This window comes from Megalops cyprinoides, chromosome 8 (genome assembly GCF_013368585.1).
Source record: "Megalops cyprinoides isolate fMegCyp1 chromosome 8, fMegCyp1.pri, whole genome shotgun sequence".
Taxonomy (NCBI): Eukaryota; Metazoa; Chordata; class Actinopteri; order Elopiformes; family Megalopidae; genus Megalops; species Megalops cyprinoides.
The window spans coordinates 39,291,589-39,311,383 of record NC_050590.1 but is presented as its reverse complement, the minus strand read 5'-3'; the positions used below and the strand labels follow the sequence as shown (position 1 = coordinate 39,311,383).

Sequence of the window (19,795 nt, the reverse complement as noted above, 5' to 3'; positions counted from 1 at the left end):
TAATACATGCATTTCACAATGGCAAAATAGTGACCTATTTAACATTTACATTATATGTCACATTTATATGAGAACTGTTATCTATAGGACAATAGGCTTAAGGTGATCAAGTTTGGTATAAATCAATGAATGGGTGGCACTATAGCAAAGAAATGCCCACATATCCTAAACCAGTTACCTAATAAAGTTAGAATTTTGGATAATGCATCTTGGTCAAGGGTCCTGATAAAGTCTTCAAGGACAAGTTGATGACTCAGAAACACTGGCAGCCATTGTCAGCCATTCCAAAAAAAATTGAGGTAAATGGCGGCGCGTACGGACGCAGCAGCACAAGGCTCTCTACTAAAGTGCACTCTTTTGTGTTTTTACTTGTTGCTTGTCTTGTTTTGTCATGGAAACTTAACCTACAGTCGTCAGGAATTGATAGGCATTGGACTTCAGCTTAACACTGAAGTCACAAGTGCCTTCACAAGGACTCATAACATCCCACTGGAGATAGCGAGACCGCCGGGAGCTCTGTGGATCGTTGCCGGGCCGAGCAGGCAACGGAGGCGGTGCAGAGAGAGGAAGCAAAAGCGAGGATGCAGAGCTGGACTGTTAGCTCAGCTAAGGAAGCAACCGCACAAACCTCTGCTACCATCTATTTTCCTCACAAACGCCAGATCCCTCGCAAACAAAATGGATGAGTTACAGTCACAGATTGCCTACAACTGCCTCATCCGTGAGTGTTGTCTGTTGATTGTGACGGAATCCTGGCTGCACTCGCAAATCTGGAACCGGAACAAAGCCTCCGGTAAGAGCAAGGGGGGGGGGGGGAGGTGATTCTGTGTTTACGTGCTTGAGGGCTGGTGTTCTAACAGCAAAATAATAGACAGCCACTGCTCACCGGACCTAAAGGCCATGTCTGTCCAGTGCAGACCGTTCTATCTGCCACAGGAGCTAACTGTAGTCATCGTTACTGCTGTCTATATCCTGCCGGATGCTAACGTTAGCACGGCACTCGGACATCTTCAACACATCATTAACAAACAACAGAGGACTCATCCCGACGGCGTCCACATAATCGCCGGGGATTTCAACCAAGCATGCCTAAAGACTGCTCCCCAAACTCCACCAGCATACAAGTGTTCTACTCTGGGTTGAAAATACACTTGATCGTGTCTATACCAACATTAACCATGCTTACAGAGCGACGCCCCTCCCCCACCTAGGACAATCCAACCATCTCTCTCTGCTCCTCATTCCGGCCTACACCCCTCTCAGAAAGCAAACAAAACTGAGCACACAAACCATCAGAACCTGGCCTGAAAATGCTCTCTCTTAGCTACAGGACTGTTTTGCTTGTACAGAATGGAGCATCTTTGAACAGCAGGACCTAGAGGCATACACAGAGACTGTGCTTTTCTACATAAAGAGCTGCATAGAAAATGGATGGTGAATGAAGTCCAGACTCTGATCAGAGCTCGTAACTCTGCCTTCAGGACGGGAGACAGCTCACTGTACAGCATTACCAGAGCCAACCTGAGAAGAGGCATCCAACATGCCAAGGAGGTCTACAGGAGAAAGATGGAGGGCTACCTCATGGACAACAAACCTCGGCAGATGTGGAGGGGCATCCAGGCTATAACCAACTACAAAGGCCAGAGCCCAACGACAACCGGCAGCAGTAGCACGCTGGCAGAGGAGCTGAACAGCTTCTTTGCCCGCTTTGAGACCACCACACACCTGCACACACTGCCTCCCCACAACTCCAGCACCCCCCCTCTCTCTCCAGGAGCATGAGGTGAGGAGGACACTGAGAGCAGTGAACCCCAGGAAAGCTGCTGGACCTGACAGCATCCCGGGGACTCTGATCAAGGCATGCGCAGACCAGCTGGCAGGGATCCTCACCAAGCTGTTCAACCTCTCCCTGACGCATGCCACCATCCCTTCATGTCTGAAGGCCGCCACCATCATCCCCATTCCTGAAAAACCTGCCATAGACAGCCTCAGTGACTACAGACCCATAGCCCTCACGTCTGTAGTCATGAAGTGTTTTGAGTGGCTAGTCTCTCAGCACATCAGAGACTGCCTCCCTCCCTCCTTCGACCCCCACCAGTTCGCTTATAGAGCAAACCGATCTACGGAGGACGCCATAACACTTCACAGAGTGCCGAGTCGTCTGGAGAACCGGAAGAGCTATGTGAGGATGCTCTTTGTGGATTACAGCTCAGCGTTTAACACAATCATCCCGGACATATTAGTTACCAAACTGTTCAAACTACAGATCCCCCTCCCCACCTGCACCTGGATTAAACATTTTCTCACAAACCACCCACAATCTGTCAGACTTGGCCCCCACCTCTCCTCCATGCTCACACTCAGCACTGGTTCTCCTCAGGGCTGCGTGCTGAGCCCCCTACTGTACACTTATGACTGTGCTCCATCCCACCAGACCAACGCCATCATTAAGTTTGCGGACGACACCACCGTGGTTGGGCTCATCTCCGAAAACAGGACTTCAGGAAACACAGACAAGTCCATGCCCCTCTCCTCATCAACAGAGAACGTGTGGAAACTGTCACCACCTTCAGGTTTCTGGGCACCCACATCTCTGCAGATCTCTCCTGGACATCCAACACCAAGGCCCTAGTGAAGAAGGCTCAGCAACGGATGCACTTCCTGCGTGTCCTCAGGAAGAACAACCTGGACAAGAAGCTGCTGCTGTCCTTCTATCACTCCTCTGTGGAGAGCATATTAACATACTCTTTGGGGGTGTGGTACGCAGGCTCCACAGCTGAGGACAGGAAGGCGGTGCGGAGGGTTATTAACACCGCCCAAAAAATTATCGGCTGCCCTCTGCCCTCCCTGGACGACATATCCAGATCCCGCTGCCTCAGTAAAATTAAGGCCATCACAGGAGACCCCTCACATCCCGCCTATCACCTGTTTGACCTGTTGCCCTCCGGACGGCGCTTCAGGTCAATCAAGTCCAACACCACCAAACTAACCAATAGCTTCTTCCCTTGTGCCATACGGACTGCTAACAAACACTGACCCCCCCCCCCCCCCCCCCCCCAACCCTCTACCTCAATACAACTGTGCAATTCCACTGTGCACTTTAAGTAGTTTTTAAAAGGCCATATGATTGCACAAGTTTTTCTTTATATTTCTCTTTATTTTCAATGTGTCTTCTTCTTAAATTTGTATTTTATTGTATTTATTGTATATATTCTATGTCGTGTGCCTTATTTGTATTGTGTTTATATAAATGTTCCACAGTGCGCTGTTGTTGCAGACCACCCACAATTTCGTTGTACCTCCACCGTGCAATGACAATAAAGTCTACTCTGATTCTGATTCTCATCACCCATTCAATGTTCCGCTGATGTGCTTGGACCCCGTAATCACCGCTTGCGGCTATATTTATTATTTTTATTTTTCTGTCCTAAAAGTGTTTGCACAGCAAAAACTATAGATGCTAGAGCTACCAAACTTGGTAGATAGGTTCCTATGGTCACCCACTACTCAGGTAAAAAATTACCCCGATTGGCCAGATGGTGACGCTATAGCAAGCTACAACACGTTTGGGCTATAACTCTTGAACTTTTTGGGCTAGAATCAAAATTCTTTTTTCTTCTCATTCCCTGGCTCCAGATGAACAAAAAAGCCTCTGGGACCAAAATGATGTGCCATATTGGATTTTCTGCCATTTTGAATTTTTTATAAAACCTTTAAAATCTTTCTCCTCCTAGATGGTTTTCCGATTTGCATGAAATTTGGTACACAACATCTTCAGACCAAGATCTTTAAATATTATAATATTTAAATATTGTATAAAAAGAAAGTTGCTATGTCAAAAGATGTGGCCACAGTAAGCCAATGAAATTGGTGGGTGTGGCCTCTAATGATATAATGAGCTATAACTCCTGAATGCAATGTCCAATCATCACCAAACTTACAATCCCTCATTTCCAGGCCATTAGACTCAAGCCTACCAAATTTGGTGTAAAGCCGTCCATAGGTGGTGCTACAGCAAACAAATGGTCATAACTCCTTTAAAACCAATTGTCCGATCAACTTGAAATTGTGCATTGCTGTGTCTTGGTCAAAGGTCCTAATAAAGTATATAAGGACAAGTTGCAGATTCTAACCATATCTTCAGTTTAGTGATGACAGTTTAAAAAAAAATGCTAATTTTACCCCCATTCAAAACTATATCTGAGAAAAGCGGGAGTACTTCACTCCTCCGTTTGAAAATACATTTTTTAAAGAGCTGTATCTCCACGAGTTCTAACAGAGGTAGACTTGTGCAGATTCTCACAATGCCAAGTGACTAGGGCCTCTCAGGGGATAGTGACATTCTCTACATTGGTGCCCTCTCTGAGAATAGGCATGTCCCCTACAAAAGCATATTTATGATAAGTCTTCATTGAAAGTTAGCCAATAACAATTCTCCAAATGGACCAGTACATGTAGGTCTTTAACCAAACACCTTCCATGGGTTCATTTCAGGAATACCCATTCTGAAAAAACACCTTATAGTTTCAAATAGACATGCATCACAGAATAGCTTTATGAAGACACCGCTAATCATGAAGGAGATTTTCTCCTGTGTCATCTCCTGATTAGGCCAAGTTACTGAGATGAGAAGGAACGACAGGAATGGAACATTTGGTTCTGTGGTGGCAGGGACAGATAGGACAACCTTTGGTCTAGGTGCCCTGTGTTTTGTTGACGATGAAAATTTTTTACCAACTTACGGTCTAAAAAACACAAGTTGTCTACAAGTCCTGCCTTTGACATTTCAAAAACTGGAACCAGTGATTTCTAGTTTTTTTTTTAATATAAAAATGTATAATACATAGAATATATGTATTGTACAGAGTGTGTATTTTTAGTGTGTACTGAATTTGTACCAAATGTATTGTATTGTATACATTGAGTGTGTACTGGGAGTATGTGTATTGTGTGTTGAGTGTGTACTGTTCATGTGTGTATTGTATATGCCAAATATGTACTGTGTGTATTGTGTAGAGTGTTCACTGTGTATTGTGTATGTTGAGTACATACTCTGTGTGTATTATGTATGTGCGAGCTGGTGGTGTGTTGTCTCACCCTGCTTCTTCAGCTCATCTTTCAGCAATCTCTCCATGGCCTCCTCTGTAGCCACATCCAGTGGCAGCTCCCCCTCACTGTTCACCGCCCCAACTTGTGCACCATGCTCAATCAGATACCTGCAACAAGGACATGTGTAGAAAGGTTCCTACCCCGATTCACAATGAACATGCTCAGGTCATTCAGGACCTTCAAACAACAGCAGGCTGAACCCACACAAACACCACTGTGGACTCTACACTGAACAGTGTTTAACCAGCACAAACACCACTGCGTTCTCTACCCTGAGCACTGTTTTACCAACCCAATAGCAGTTCCTTAGGGCCTGCAGGGGCCCAAGCACCGTCATGTTCTTAAGCTAAGTCCTTCCACATATACACTAAGTACACGCACACTAAAACACATACACTCTCATAGAGGACATACACACATATACACATACACACACACGCACGCATACATACACACACACACAGACACACATTAACACAGAGTATACGCACTTGGCGATCTGTAAGAATCCACAGGAGGCCGCAGCATGCAGCGGGGTCCAGCCCTCATTGTCTCCGCGGTTGATGTCACTCCCACTCTCCACCAGGAACTGCACCACCTCCACATTCTCATCAATGCAGGCCTAGAAACAAGGGGTTAAACATGCATACCATTACACTCAGTGGGGATGTTCAAGACAGCTTGTGCAGAACTTGAGAGTGAGACACAAAGACATGTCCAGCCTCGTTTAGATCTTTTGGTGCTGAGAGACAGGGTTTCCACCACTTTCCATTCAAAAAGCACTGATTTATCACAGCTCTTCTCCAAAGAACTGGACTTTGTCACTGCAGTTTATCTTATGCTGAAAAAGCAGTTATAGCATCCTGGCCACAAGGTCCCGTTTACTGTCAGAGTACATTGTGACATATCTCCAAAAGCTCCTGTCCCCAAAAAACGGTGACAATACTTTGTGAAGCTAGCTAGTAAACTGTCCATTGCTTCAGCAACACTTTCCTACATGTGTGTCAGTTATCTCATTATGTTGTGCAAGCACCACAACCTGCAAGCATTTATAGTTTCTTCCTTTTAAATCTTTACAATAATGGCCCTATGACTTACCTGGGAAGATTTAATGTGAATACAGCCAACATGTGTATATGAAAACTAGCTAGCTGGCAAGCAAATACAAATTTACTTCATTTTATACTAATACATTACTTTTAAATGCTGGCAAGTTTGAAAAGGGTGAGCAACATGTCAATTGAGACATAGTGACATTCACTTCAATTTAAAAGGTAGCCAGCTAGCAATGCTACATTGAATACAGATGAAAAAAGCACACAGTGCCATGGGAGAGCTGACAACCATCTTAGCAAGCTAAGTAGTTAGCAGTCTGAATAACTAGTTGAAGACCATGGCCAACTTATTACCCACCATTGTCCATGTTTTTCGATTAGCTCCTGTGCAGAAAGCTAGGGCACACTGATGTCTTCACCACAATTTCAAGTGTTACATATAAAGAATTCAACAATAAGTTTGAATATTGTAATTCTTACAACTGGTTTGCTTTTGCTGCTTAATTGATTCTAACTTTACCAAATGAACAAACTGAAAGAAACAGCAGCATTTTGCAATGATGACAAATAATAGCATCAGAAAATCAGCCACCAGGCTCTGAGTGGGAGAGTGTGGTTTTCCAGGTCAGTTTCTAGATATGTGGTAACATAAGTCTGAATCCCAAAAAATGAAAAACATGCAACTGAGGCACACAAAAAAGGTCAGTGCCCTTAAGTCTGAATTGGCCCCTATATGAATTGGCCCACTTCTACAAACTCCTTACTGGTTTCAAGAATAGTAAGAGAGCTTTCAATAAGCCATTCAAATGATGTGTCTTCAGCTGTTCCAGCAGATTTTCTCCTGTCCTTCATCCAAATCCCTGAAGTCACCTCCATGGGGAGCTGAGAGTGATCTAGCGAGCTGGGGACAGAAATTAGGGGGTACAGCTGAGAGAGATGTGGGGAATGAAAATAAGATGGTACATCAGAGAATCCTAGAGAAAGGGGTGATGAAAACTAGAAAAGTGCATTTCCTGAAGAAAATAGTGTGATTGCGACCCGCAGCGAAAATGCTCTAACGTATATGAGACGATCGCTAGGATGTGGATAAGTATTTGCTATGGTGTTGCTAGGGTAAACAATATGGTCGCTGGGGCATTTCTAGGGCATTGCTGGGTGGCTGCCAGGGTGTTGCTAAGTGGTTGCTAGGTGGTTGCTAGGGTGGTGCTAGGCAGTTGATAGAGTGTTGCTAAGTGGTTGCTAGGATAAGCAATATGGTTGCTAGAGACACACCCACCTTTGGTGAGTGTTGGGTCACATGACCCAAAGCAGCATATCAGGTCCCGTGGCTATTGGTCACATGCTGACCGAGTGGTGAGACTTTGAAAAATGAACTGAAGTGAATGGGAGGATGGAGGGATGAATAAACAAGTAAAAGACGAGTGCGGGTCAGTATGGGTTTCAATGAGCGTTGGGTGGCATGACCTGTGCCAGCATATGAGGTACTGTGACCGTAGGCCGAAAGGTGACTGAGCAGTAAGACGTTGAAAAATGAATTGAAATCAATGGGAGAGTGGAGAGATGAATAAACGAGTAAAAGACGAGTGCAGGTCAGTATGGATTTCAGTGAGTGTTGGGTGGCATGACCAGAGCCAGCATATGAGGTGCACTTACTGACGACGTAAGTGTGACAGTGTGATAGGGCTTTGAAAAATGAATGGAAGTCAATGGCAGGATGGAGGGATGAATAAATGAGTAAAAACACTGATGAAAAAAATGAAAAAAAGACGAGTGCAGGTCAAGACAGTCTTGGATGAGTGTGTGGTGATTTGTCTCGAGGCAACATAGGTATGGTGGCTATGGGGTGAAAAGTGAGCGAGTGGGAAGGCCATGAAGTTCGAGGGGGGCGATTTTGAAAATGAATGGGAGTCTATAGGAAAAAAGGGATGAAAAAACCAGAGAACGAGTGCAGGTACGGCTTAGCTGTATACAAGCAACCCGATTGTGGTCAGACCAGATGGGTTACAGTTGATTTGGGGTCGATATCTTGAAAACTGTGGGAGGAGATGCGGGACAAAATTTGGTGGAAGAAAAAGTAGAATAAAACTATGGAAATGAACATTTTGCATTTGTTCAACTTGACATGACCCAAGGAATCAAAAGAAAAAAAGAATCATAATTTTAACAAAAGTTATGAGCAGAAATTCAATTGTTTTAGTTATAGCGCCACCTAGGGGTGAAATGACACAAAACTGCTTGGACACTCTCAGGACTGTGTAGGAAGTCCATATGCCTAGTGTGGTGTGAAGACACAAAAGCATTGCCGAGATATGACCTCACTTCCTGTTTGGTGTCTTCGCTGTCAAACTAATTTGCATGTTACGGGCGAATGCTTTGGAATATCCAAAATATTTGGATAACTTTTGCGAGGCATGGTCTCAAGATGATACGTACCAAATTTGGAGATTGGACAGAATTTGTAGGAAGAGTACCATACAAAGTTTGTAAAAATTCAAAATGGCGGACTTTGACGGCAATGGGTGCGTTGGACTTGGCTTGACCTAAGGTATCTAGGAAAAAAAGAATTTTGAAATTCCAACAAGGTCAGGGGTTATGGCCAAAAATGTTAGCCGAACTTTGATCTGATGGTGGCGCTCGAGGGCTTGATTTGCTGACGCCAAAATTGGTGAGTTGACAGCTGAGACTGTCTATGAGTGTGCCAAATTTCATAAAAAGCGTACGAATGGATCTATGGGCTGCCATAGACTCCCATAGCAGATGTATAATAATAAGAAAAGTAACGAAAACAATAGGGTTCCAGCACCTTTGGTGCTTGGCCCCTAATAAAACTATTGGATAACAATAGTGTGTTTGCAAACAGCCTATATTAAATAAAAATAGGTTTATGTTGGTAGCACTTTCCAATAAGGTATTTCAGACTATTGAAATACGCTACCTGTAGGTTTATGTTGGTAGCACTTACTGATGAGGTAATTCAGACTATCAGAACATTCTATAGTTATATCCTGATGGTCTTTTCTGATAAGGTTAGAATATCAAAATATGCTACTTAAAGTTTTACGTTGGTATTGATTAGTGTGTGTTGATGGACAAACTAGACTACAAATTTACATGTCAGCATATAAACTAGACTGTCGAAAAACACACCGTTTATGTGATGAATAAATTGTAAGCTATGCCTATTATTAAAATTTATTTCATTTTGAAATTGCTGTTGGATGAATTATTGAAAACAATAATGTCATTCGCTTAGAACCATTTTCTGATTAAGTAAAATAGAATTACCAACCTTTTTTGGCTTCTAAGGTAGCACAACCTACTTGTGGTAGGACAGTTTGATAAGGTAGGACAAATCGACAGAACACTGGGTTTGCACGCAGATGCAGAAGGAGAGTGGGGGCGGGGTTGCATGGAGAGTGTGAGAGAGAAGAGATGCAAACATTGCTATGGCTTTACAGAAGAAACGGGTTATGTAACGCAACATCAAACTACATTGATATAAATGGCATTGTCTCATTCTATATCTCATTTTAAGGTATATTGATATATTTTCAAAAGTTGATATACCACCCAGCCCTACATTAAAGTACATGTAAATAGAACTAGCTAGCTTTTTTCCTACGCTAATTACTCCCCACAGTGCATAAACATTTCAACAACATCCACAATTTTACTCCTACTACAACTATTTACTTATCTACTTAGCTGCCCATTATGCTTACAAATGAAGGAACAGCTAAACAAATTTAGTGTTGATTAGCCTACTGCTTGGACAGCCCTTGCCTAAAACTAGGGCTGCAACTAACGACTATTGTGATAGTTGAATAATCTACTGATTATAGGAACAAATAATCGACTATTCGGATTATGAATCGCACAATTACTCAATGGCTCTTATTTCTTTATTATTATTTCTCTCTTTTAAATTTAGTTTGATGTTCTTTTAGGCCTACGCTAACTAACAATAAAGAAAATAAAAATGAGAACTTCATTCAAAAATATGTCTTTTAATGAATGGTTACTAGGACTAACTCAGTGAGGGCAGTTGCTTGCTGTGGAGTAAAAGTCTGCTTCCTTTGAAGAAAGCCATCCATGGTAGCATTACGAGATCCAACAAACCCATAACTCGTTCAAATTAATTCGAATGCAACCCACATTGGGCACGCATGCATAGACAACTTGTACAAATCTTTCACGATTTAGAAAGTATCAAATTCTCTGGAATTCTCTAAACTTGTGCACTTGGCAGCAACAATATCTCCAGCCATAAACATTGCCATGACAACGGTGCAACGTTTAAGCAGAGAATTTCTAAATAGCAGACCAGCTCTGGTTTAACATTGTAAAGTTAGGGCACATCTGGAATGTGAACAGGGTCATTGTGAATAAGAGGTTATTATTTACTACACTGTATCTTCAATGTCATTAATAATTTATTGGTCAAGAGAAAATGTATTTCAAAATAAAAAATGTTACAGCTCATAACGTGAAGTAACATGGCTTTTAACATTAACATTAGCTATGCTAGCCAGCTAACTAACTCAACAAGATGAGTCTTCATCATCCAGAGAGCCAATGTGCCATCTCTTCAGATGCTTGAGCATAACTGATGTGCTCCCATGCCAGGCAAGGTCAGGTTTGCAAATGTTGCAGTTCACAACAGTCTTGGCAGAGTTAACCCTTTTGTGTGTACAGTCACACCGGTGTGATTAGCTATTTAGCCCATATGCTAAAACTGGTGCGATTAGAAAACTAGATTGGAAAAATTCTGGCTAATTGTAGTTTTGAGGAAACTTAGCAATTTAGCATTAAAAATATAGCAAATGCTAACTGAAAACTATGAGAAGCTTAATAACACTAATGAAAACATAACGAACCATGTAGGATAACGTAACGCGCACTACATAGCATAAAAAATAAGTTGAAAGGGTTAAGAGTGAAATGCTGCCACTTTTGAGGTTTTTGGTCTTAAAGGTGTTGCCATCTGTATTGTTCACTCCAGTAAAGCAACGTAGCTTAGGCTACATGTCTGAGCATTCCGAGTCAGCATGAAAAACACACGCGATGATGTCACCAACTAATCGACAATTAAATTCGTTGGCAACTAGTTTGGTCACTCAACACTCAACTCAACAAGCTATACCTACCAATGCCATGATAAACTAATACGATGCGATACGATGCAAAAGAACGTGATGCTATGCAATTCAATACGGTACATATAGTTTGATTTTATTTCTTTGGTTCTTCTTAAGCAGACAGCAAATCCCAAATTAACTAAAGTTCCAACATATTTGTTTCTCTACCTTCAGGTGAGTACTTGAATTAGTTGTGCTGCCTGTGTACTTTATAGTGGCATGTCATATTTTGCAAATTGCATGCGTCTTGTCAAACTGTCCCTCTGTCTTGAAAAATCCGAAGTGTCACCAAACATTTGATTTGTAGCAATTTGGTGGAACGTGTACCTCTTCCTCCTCTATGATAATCTGTGACTCGCCCGGACACGCCTCCAACTCGCGCAAGACTTCGCCGAGAGACTTGACGAGAATTAGCCACTGACAGCAGTGGAGAGAGAGAACACGCGTTTGAGAAACAGTTTAGAGAGCAGGAATCAATCTAAATATAAAATTATTGGACACATTTCTAAATAATAAAGACATTGGGCCTCTACTAATAATTATATATACATATATCGGATTTTACTGATGGAAAGATGTTAGAAACGATGCATCCCGAGTTCATCTCAAATTGTATCCGGTGCACACTTTTTTTTTTTTAATCGGGGCAATTGCATTGTGAAATTTTATGCCGGTGCACCGATGCGAATCGGTGAATCTTACCATCCCTAATGTAAAAGCGTGCTAGGAATATTACACGGCCCACATGCACGCGCTCGCACACACACACACTCACTCTGAGACAGCCTTTACTATAAACAGCAATGCTACAGAGAAAAGGCATTCACAGTGCATATGCAAGCTGGTAGCAGCTTTTAGCTTTCTAAACCAACAGGTACAACATCTGCAGCGGTACAGAACACCCTGTTTTACTGCGGCAAAATCACAACATCCTTAGAGACACAAATCAAACCGCTGTGCAATACTCGAATAAAACAAGGCCATAAAAATACAATAAACACAGCAGCAGCATATAACAGCAATAATGCAACAGCAGCACAATCATAAATACATAGTCCTTCCTTTGAAGTTTTTCTTCCTTGTTTTTCTGACAGAGAGGTCCTTAATAAGGCTGGTAAAATCCAATTGGCGCAGAATATTTAGGGATTTTCTTTAGTAGGTGTTCTTTCAGCCCTTCTTTGCAGTGCTTTTCGTTTTTGTGCCCCGCCATATTTTCTTTCTGACATTTTGCTACCATGCTTTCCAGTAGCAGTGACGTATTATTTGAAAACCAAATTGACCTTATGAACCTGGCCACATCTACCCAATCAACTGCTTAATTTTTTAAATGTTTCTTATGGGCCAATAGAGCTCAAGTTTTTTTTCCTCTCTGAACTAAATTTAAATAATTAACCCTTTCGCGCGTATGGTCACACCGGTGTGATTTGCCGTTTAGCGCCTATGCTAAAACCGGTGCGATTAGAACACTATCTTGGAAAAATTCTAGCTAATTTTATCTTTGAGGAAACAGCGATTTAACATTAAAAATATTATTTGTAATATAATTAGTGAATGCTAAGTGAAAACTATGAGAAGCTTAATGCTAATGAAAACATAAACCATGTAACACAACATGCGCTACATTGCATAAAAATAAGTTTCTGCGAAAGGGTTAAAAATAGTCTGGCCAATCCGGGGCCCTCGCACACATGGGGCCCCTAGGTTGCAGCCTAGGCCAGCCTGTACATTAATCTGCACCTGGACATTTCAACCATTTTTGCAGATACACCAGTTTAATTTGTGGAGTCTCCCACTGCTGCCGCCACAGCATGTAGATGAGCTAATGAATATTCATTAAAGCCTCAGTCATCTTTTCAGTAAATTGGAAGAAGCAGTAACCTCAAGAAATCACTTTTTAATACATTTTTAAATTGCACACCTTCCCTCCATGACGGACGGCAGAGAGACAACTTACACCAATCTTCCTTGTTTGTTTGATTAGAAATGAAGTTGCTGTGGATAAGAGCTTCAGCTAAACGACAAATGATTAATAATTGGTATAAACATTGTTGATGTTCTAACTTTGCCTACACATCCTACCTTGGGTATCAATATTTATTGACAGCTGTAATAATAATTACCACTTTTATTTGACTACTACTATTCATACATTCTGCATTGTTGTTTGAGAATGTGTAGGCTTTTTACTGAGAAAGTTACACATGAATAAAGCAGCTTAAAAGAAAACAAGATGTGCCCTAAATTAAGAAAAATATAACCTAGAAATGGCAGGCATAGAGATGGCATGACAAGAAATCAACAGTGTACTGTTTCAGCATGTAGTAGGCAACAATACAAAGCCCATCCTACCCATTTAGGCTACCTACTGTACTACTGTATGTTAGATATTGCAAAGAATATTCTCAACCAATATTCACGTCTTACAGAGTAGTATTCAAATGCGGGCTCCTCACATATTCCTTATTTCTCTTTATTGTAACCATTAATTTGTACATGCCCATTCACAATACAGTCAATGTGGCTGAAAGCAGTACTGTATTTTGCATTGATAATTGTGAGCAATATTTAAATGACCATTCAGACATGATCATATGGAGCTCATACTTACAAAATATGACATCAATTGGCACTTCATGAGATGAGATTAAGCAGCTTTTGCATCATTAAAAATTCCAAACAATTCTGATTTTTTCATAAATGACACCAGCAAAGCCCTTTACAAATGCATATAGAGAGTGTTGATGCAGAATATCCCAAGCTATTAATCTAAAAACAGCCACATTAGCATTCAAATACAGCAAAGAATAAACAAAAAGCTGGTGTGCTCTTCATGGTGCAAACAGATCAGGCAAATTAACAGATTCTATTCCTTCCCATGATGGCAACATTATCAATGTAGCTGCTGCTGGACTGTCTCAGTTTTAGCTCCATGAATGCTTATGCAGACATGAACCAGACACTGCTAACTAACTCTTTAGACTGATATGATACCCCCTGCTAATTACCTCTTTAGACTGGATATCCTCCTGCTAACTACTCTTCAGACTGGTATAAAAGGAACAGATTGGGTCAGTGGCCTGTGGGCCTCCTTTTATAGCTTAGGTTATCTGTCAAAAATTTAAAAACTTGCAATGTTCCACAGCTAGCTGGCTATGCACAATAACTTTGCAAGCCATGCGTAAGACCTTTTTTTACAGCACTGTCAAGTCTACTTCTCTAGATTTTGTCTGTGCATACACAAGATATATATTAACAGCGGACACAGTGTTTGATAAAGGCTTTGTACAGAATGTTGCACTTCAGTTCTATTTAAAAGTGAACAAGACCGTGAAAGAGAGGAAGACTGCAGATAGGGCCTGAAATTCATTTTTCAAAATGTGTGTGTGTGGGGGGGGGGTTTCTGTCAGCAATTGCTTCACATCCTCAAAAATTGTGTCTGCTCTTCCATTTACAATTTCAGAGTCCCTGAACAATTTTGTTTTAATCTTGCTGTCATCTATGTACCTTACATAATAAGTTGCTTCCTGTTACTTATGTCTGTGGACTCATCCAGTACTAAGGAAAACACATTACTTTTTAGCACAGCCTTGTCAACATCCTCCACAACTCTTTCATGAATTTAACCAGATGACCAAATTTTGAATTAGCCAATTCCTTTTCTGCTATAAATTAGGTGGTTTTGAGAAGCCCCTTCGTTTCCTCCTCACACTGCAACTGCGCAACTTCAATAGCATTAGCCATCACATTCTTTGCTGATTCTGCCTCATGCTTTCTTTTCAAGGCTGCTATATGAGAAACTCCATCGAAGCGGCGACTGGCTGATAAAAGGCGCAGCACCGTACATTTTACAAATCGAGCAGCTCATTTCACCGTTAAGTTCGAGCCACGGATATATTCTGAGCCAGTTAGCCTGAAACTTGTCTTTGGACTGCTGCTTCACCTTAGTAACGTTAGCGTTACCTGTCTGAGAATTAACGTTGTTAACGTTGACATCACTGGCACTGGCCGTTTGCGCTAGTACTTTCGGGTTCCGGTGTTTTTTTCTCCCCTGAGCGGGTTCCACTTCAGATGATTTAGATTTACGTTTTAGCCAGCGGTTCAAGTTCATATCATTGAAACCTGTCTGTATGCTAGCAAGAGATGCTGCAACAGCAGAGGGGGCTCGTAGCCTTGTAGAGAGGGAAAGAGAGCGCGCCAAGTGTGTTGTCCAGGGCGGAAGTCGGGATGCAGCGCTTCCGGCCAGTTATCCCGCATTCCGCACCGGTGCAAACGTTGGCTGAACACGATTAGACATCGCTGTAAATGTGTGCGGGAATTTCCCGCATTGTAAGTGCTAGATTTGCGGGAATCGATGAAATTATGCGCAATACCCGCAATGAAATTCAAGCCTTGTGTTTAGTTTCCAAGCACCGTGGCCTTTATTTTAAGAACAGCAGCCCAAATGTCACCTGTTGGAAACTCCCCGTGATTAGATGCCCCCTGCTCTTCACGTGTATCAATTTCCCTCAGCCCTATGATATTTGCCGCCTTTAGCAGGGATCAGTGGAGCCTCTGCCTTTACCAACATACACTTTAATACAAGTTTACTTGAGCTGGTTCAATGGTATAGAAAGCAGGGAACAGCTCACTACGCACGTAGAAAAACTTACGCGTGAGCAGACTGTATTGCATATCAGGCAGTCTGCAGTTATATGGGCAGGCAGAGTGGGATGCCTGGTTTACCTTGAACAGCAAGAATAAAATTTGCCTTCAGCTGCTTCCACTACAAAAATGGTTCCTCGAATTAGACTTAACTTCAAACATATATTTTGGAATCCTGGAGCTTCAACATTCTGTTTCTTCGTCTGTAGTCAGTCGGAGTTCTCTGCAACGCAGATTCTGTCCGTGTAAAACGTATTCTTAGGTTGTGTATCCTACCGTGCGAAAGCATATCCAACTGACTATTTGCTGCTATTCTTAAGTAAAGCACCACTTTAACATGAAGGGTGAGTTTCCACCATTCCCTATGCTAGCTGTGTACAAAGCAGCGGTTACACAAAGCTCTATACCCTGACATAAGTAACGAAATGCAGTTCTACATATTGGGACGGGGACTACATGGTGACGCATTCTTCGTTTAACGAATCCTTAAAGTTGGGTAGTGTAGCTACTGCAATGCTGCACGTTGAATACTGTAGTACATGACTGTTCAGGTTGGTATTACATCTTTTATTTGTAGTGATTGGACCCACGGACAAAGTTCGTTGGCCACCTCAATGGACCACCTCAAACAACAGCTTCTGTTGTTTATATATTTCACAAGTTGGAAGTCTAACATCAAAACACGTTAACTATATAAAATCCTGTCTAGATCGGACTTGTGTTTTCTATCTGGAAATTCGCAAAAAAAAAAAAAAAAACCTCAATATTAGTGTGGCTATTACTGTGACAAACAGCGAACAATCGATATTCTAAAGTCTCGTTCCAGTGATACTAATGGGACCTGGAGAGAAATGTCACCAGAAACATTTACAATTTTAACGCTCCCCAACAACGACGTGGCACTTCGGTTTTCAGTCCGTATAATGAGTGCGCTTTTAGCGCCTGTTCTTGGTGGGGAATGGAGCAGGACAACTCCCGGACACTCCCTGGATGGCTAACATAACGGAATAAGGGCGGCATAAAATGGGGGAAATAATGTAAAACGACCCCCACTCAAAACTGTACAAGCTTCCCGCTAAATTGCCATTTCCGTGTCACTCTGAATTTCAACCATACAGCTTAGCTGGGAACCTGTATTCACTTAGCTAGTCATTAAAATAAGATGGAATATGTCTGGTAAAAGACGATGCAATGAAGTTTCTGTCCAGCTCCATCACTAGAAAATAATCTTAAGGCTGGGTAAAAAAGAGTATCGTTAGCTAAACGCTTAAATTATCTAGTTAGCTTGGTACAGTATGTCATATCTCAGGTAGCTACCAATCTAGCGAACCATGGTCTCTACTTTATTTTGAGTGGCTTAAGCGCCCCAGAAAACATCACAAATTTCAACAAAGCATAACTGACCCAGCCTACTTTTTAAGGAAGCAATCAGTGACAGCACTCTTTATATAAGAACTTGTGCAGTTTCTTAAAATACACAATTTTAGCGATAGAATGTTTGCGACTTTTTTGTTTTGGTACCGTGACTGTAACGTCCAAGCTAAACGTAAAATAGTTAGCAACTTTTGAGCCGCACCATTTTAAACCAACTTTTCCCAGCTGCAACTCGCTAGATAACTGAGTGACGTGTTGGAGTTTGCCGCTGTCAGTTTGTTAGCAAGCTAACACGCATCCTTGATTTGCTGGAATCCTCTCCCCTCAGAGTAGCAAATAAACCTGACACTGATCTGCAACGCGATCAATTTCTCAGTCTACATTCTACCTAATTATTCTCACTAATTATCTAAGGATTTTACCTGATGCAACGCTGTCATTCCGTCAATGTTGGCATGGTTGATGTCGGCTCCTTGGAGTAGCAGCGCCGCCACCTCCTCCCGGTCCCCGGCTGAACACGCAGCCATGAACACAGCACCCTGGGTGAAACGAACCTTTGCCCGACGCCCTCCAGTCCCCACAAGCCGCTCACGCATCTCGGGGACCGTTCGGTCAGTTTCTGAACCCAGCCAGCGCTGGAGCTGATCCTGTCTTCGTTGCCGTGCAGCTTCTGACCGAGAGGAACAATTCGCCGCCATCTTCCACTCTCTACCCCGGTCAGATCAGTCGCGTACAGTTAAGAGCATTTTATGACGCGCACTGTTACGCCCCCTGGCGGAAAAGGACCGACTCCCGCGGTCGGAAGAAGCACTTTCAAGCTACCCCGGCCCGCTACCTCTGTGTTACACTGATGTTAGTATGGTGCACTTTTGCAATTTGTTGGAAAACCTATTCCCTAAAACTTATAAAACTTTCACGCAACAACTTTAAATAACTACTTTGGATGTGTCAGAAATACAATATTCATGAACGCAATTGTAACTGTATCATCTAGTAAGTTTTAATTATACGTAGACAGGGGCGGACTGGCAACAAAAAGCAGCCCGGGAATTTGCTGTCAGGCGGCCCTAATTTGATACACCAAATTCCAACTGACACATGTTTGTCAATCAAAGAATCATTAATTAAAAAAAACACAGTCTGTTCATTTGTAAGCTATTGTTTGTGTTAGGCTAATATGTAAAACTTTGAAACTAATTTTCCAAGGTTTTCCTCCCCATGTTTGTGTAAACAGAAAGCAAAAAAGTTGAATTAATGTAATGATCCTCACACCTAATTTGTCTTAATAACCTGCTTTTATTATCAGAATTATTTAAAATATTGCAAAACAGTCAACAGTGTTTAAACACAGAACTAAATTAGAACCAGCAGACTCCACAGGAGCACGCTATATTCACACTACATATTCACACAAAGCACACTATATTTACAGCAAACTAAACTCATGTACAGAACACTATTGCCATTCATTCTATTTCTTGTAATGCAACAATAAATAACTATAATGAAGCAGACCAACCAGATCATATGAATGATGTTTTGTGCCCTAATTTACTTCACACAATAACTTTCAATAGTGCACCTGTAATTGGATCTGTGCAGGTTCCTGCTCCCTCCTCCTCCACCCTTTCCATTTCTTGTTCAGAGCCCTGTTCACCTGTTTGTTTAGACTGTAGAGTAAGTATTTACTGGGACACTGTACCCTTGGGCAAGGTACTTAACCCACAATTGCCTCAGTAAATATCCAGCTGTATAAAAGGATAACATTGTAAAGAACTGTAACCTGTGTAAGTCGCTTTGGATAAAAGCGTCTGCTAAATGAATAAATGTAAATGTATTTAACAAATCATTTTGTTGCTGGGCTGGCAATCAAATATTATATGCCTTATAGGCTATAATACGAAAGTTGATGACCATTTTTAAAACACTTTACATAAATTTAGCGTAAACCTCTCTAAACGTTTGTGCACTGAGTCTGACTAAATCTTGGAAATGGTCAAACCTGCAGCGGCACTCTAGCATTGAAACCCCAAGGTTAACAAAAAATGTTCTTCATTTAGTTCACAGCACATAGCATGTAAGCATGACAAAGCACCTGCTCCTTGCTCACTCCTCTTTGATGTTTCTGCCTCTTCGCCACTGTCCTAATCATCGCCTGCAGACTGCTTAAATCCGTTTTCTTAGCCCACTTTGCGGCGTCAGCCAGCAAAGCCTTTTTCTTTTTTTGGTGCACCTTCTCTGCACCGTCGGCCGCGGGTTTTCTCTTTCTGTCCATTAGAGATGGTAAGATTCAGTGTGCACCGGATACAATTTGAGATGAACTCGAGATGCATCGTTTCTAACACCTTTGCATCGGCAAAATCCGATTTATTTATATATAATTATTAGTAGGGGCCCTACGCCTTTATTATTCAGAAATGTGACCAATAATTTTATATTTAGATTGATTCCTCCTCTCTAAACTGTTTCTCAAGCGCG

General features: G+C 41.9%; 1 protein-coding gene across 2 annotated transcripts in view; it reads right to left on the bottom strand.

The window, feature by feature from the left end:
• zmp:0000001167 (protein phosphatase 1 regulatory subunit 12A) overlaps positions 1–18,042 on the bottom strand; it is a 47,111-nt gene extending 29,069 nt beyond the window's left edge. Inside the window, exons 1-3 of one of the 2 annotated variants that reach the window (XM_036534724.1) lie at positions 17,740–18,042; positions 5,601–5,731; positions 5,098–5,216 (exon numbers count right to left, since the gene is read on the bottom strand). In XM_036534724.1, the coding sequence (XP_036390617.1) occupies positions 5,098–5,216; positions 5,601–5,731; positions 17,740–18,015 (526 nt within the window). In that variant the 5' untranslated portion in view covers positions 18,016–18,042. Of the gene's footprint in view, positions 1–5,097; positions 5,217–5,600; positions 5,732–15,262; positions 15,495–17,739 lie in introns of those variants that run through there. The other variant, XM_036534725.1, reaches the window with a different exon arrangement.
• Positions 18,043–19,795: the final 1,753 nt, after the last annotated feature.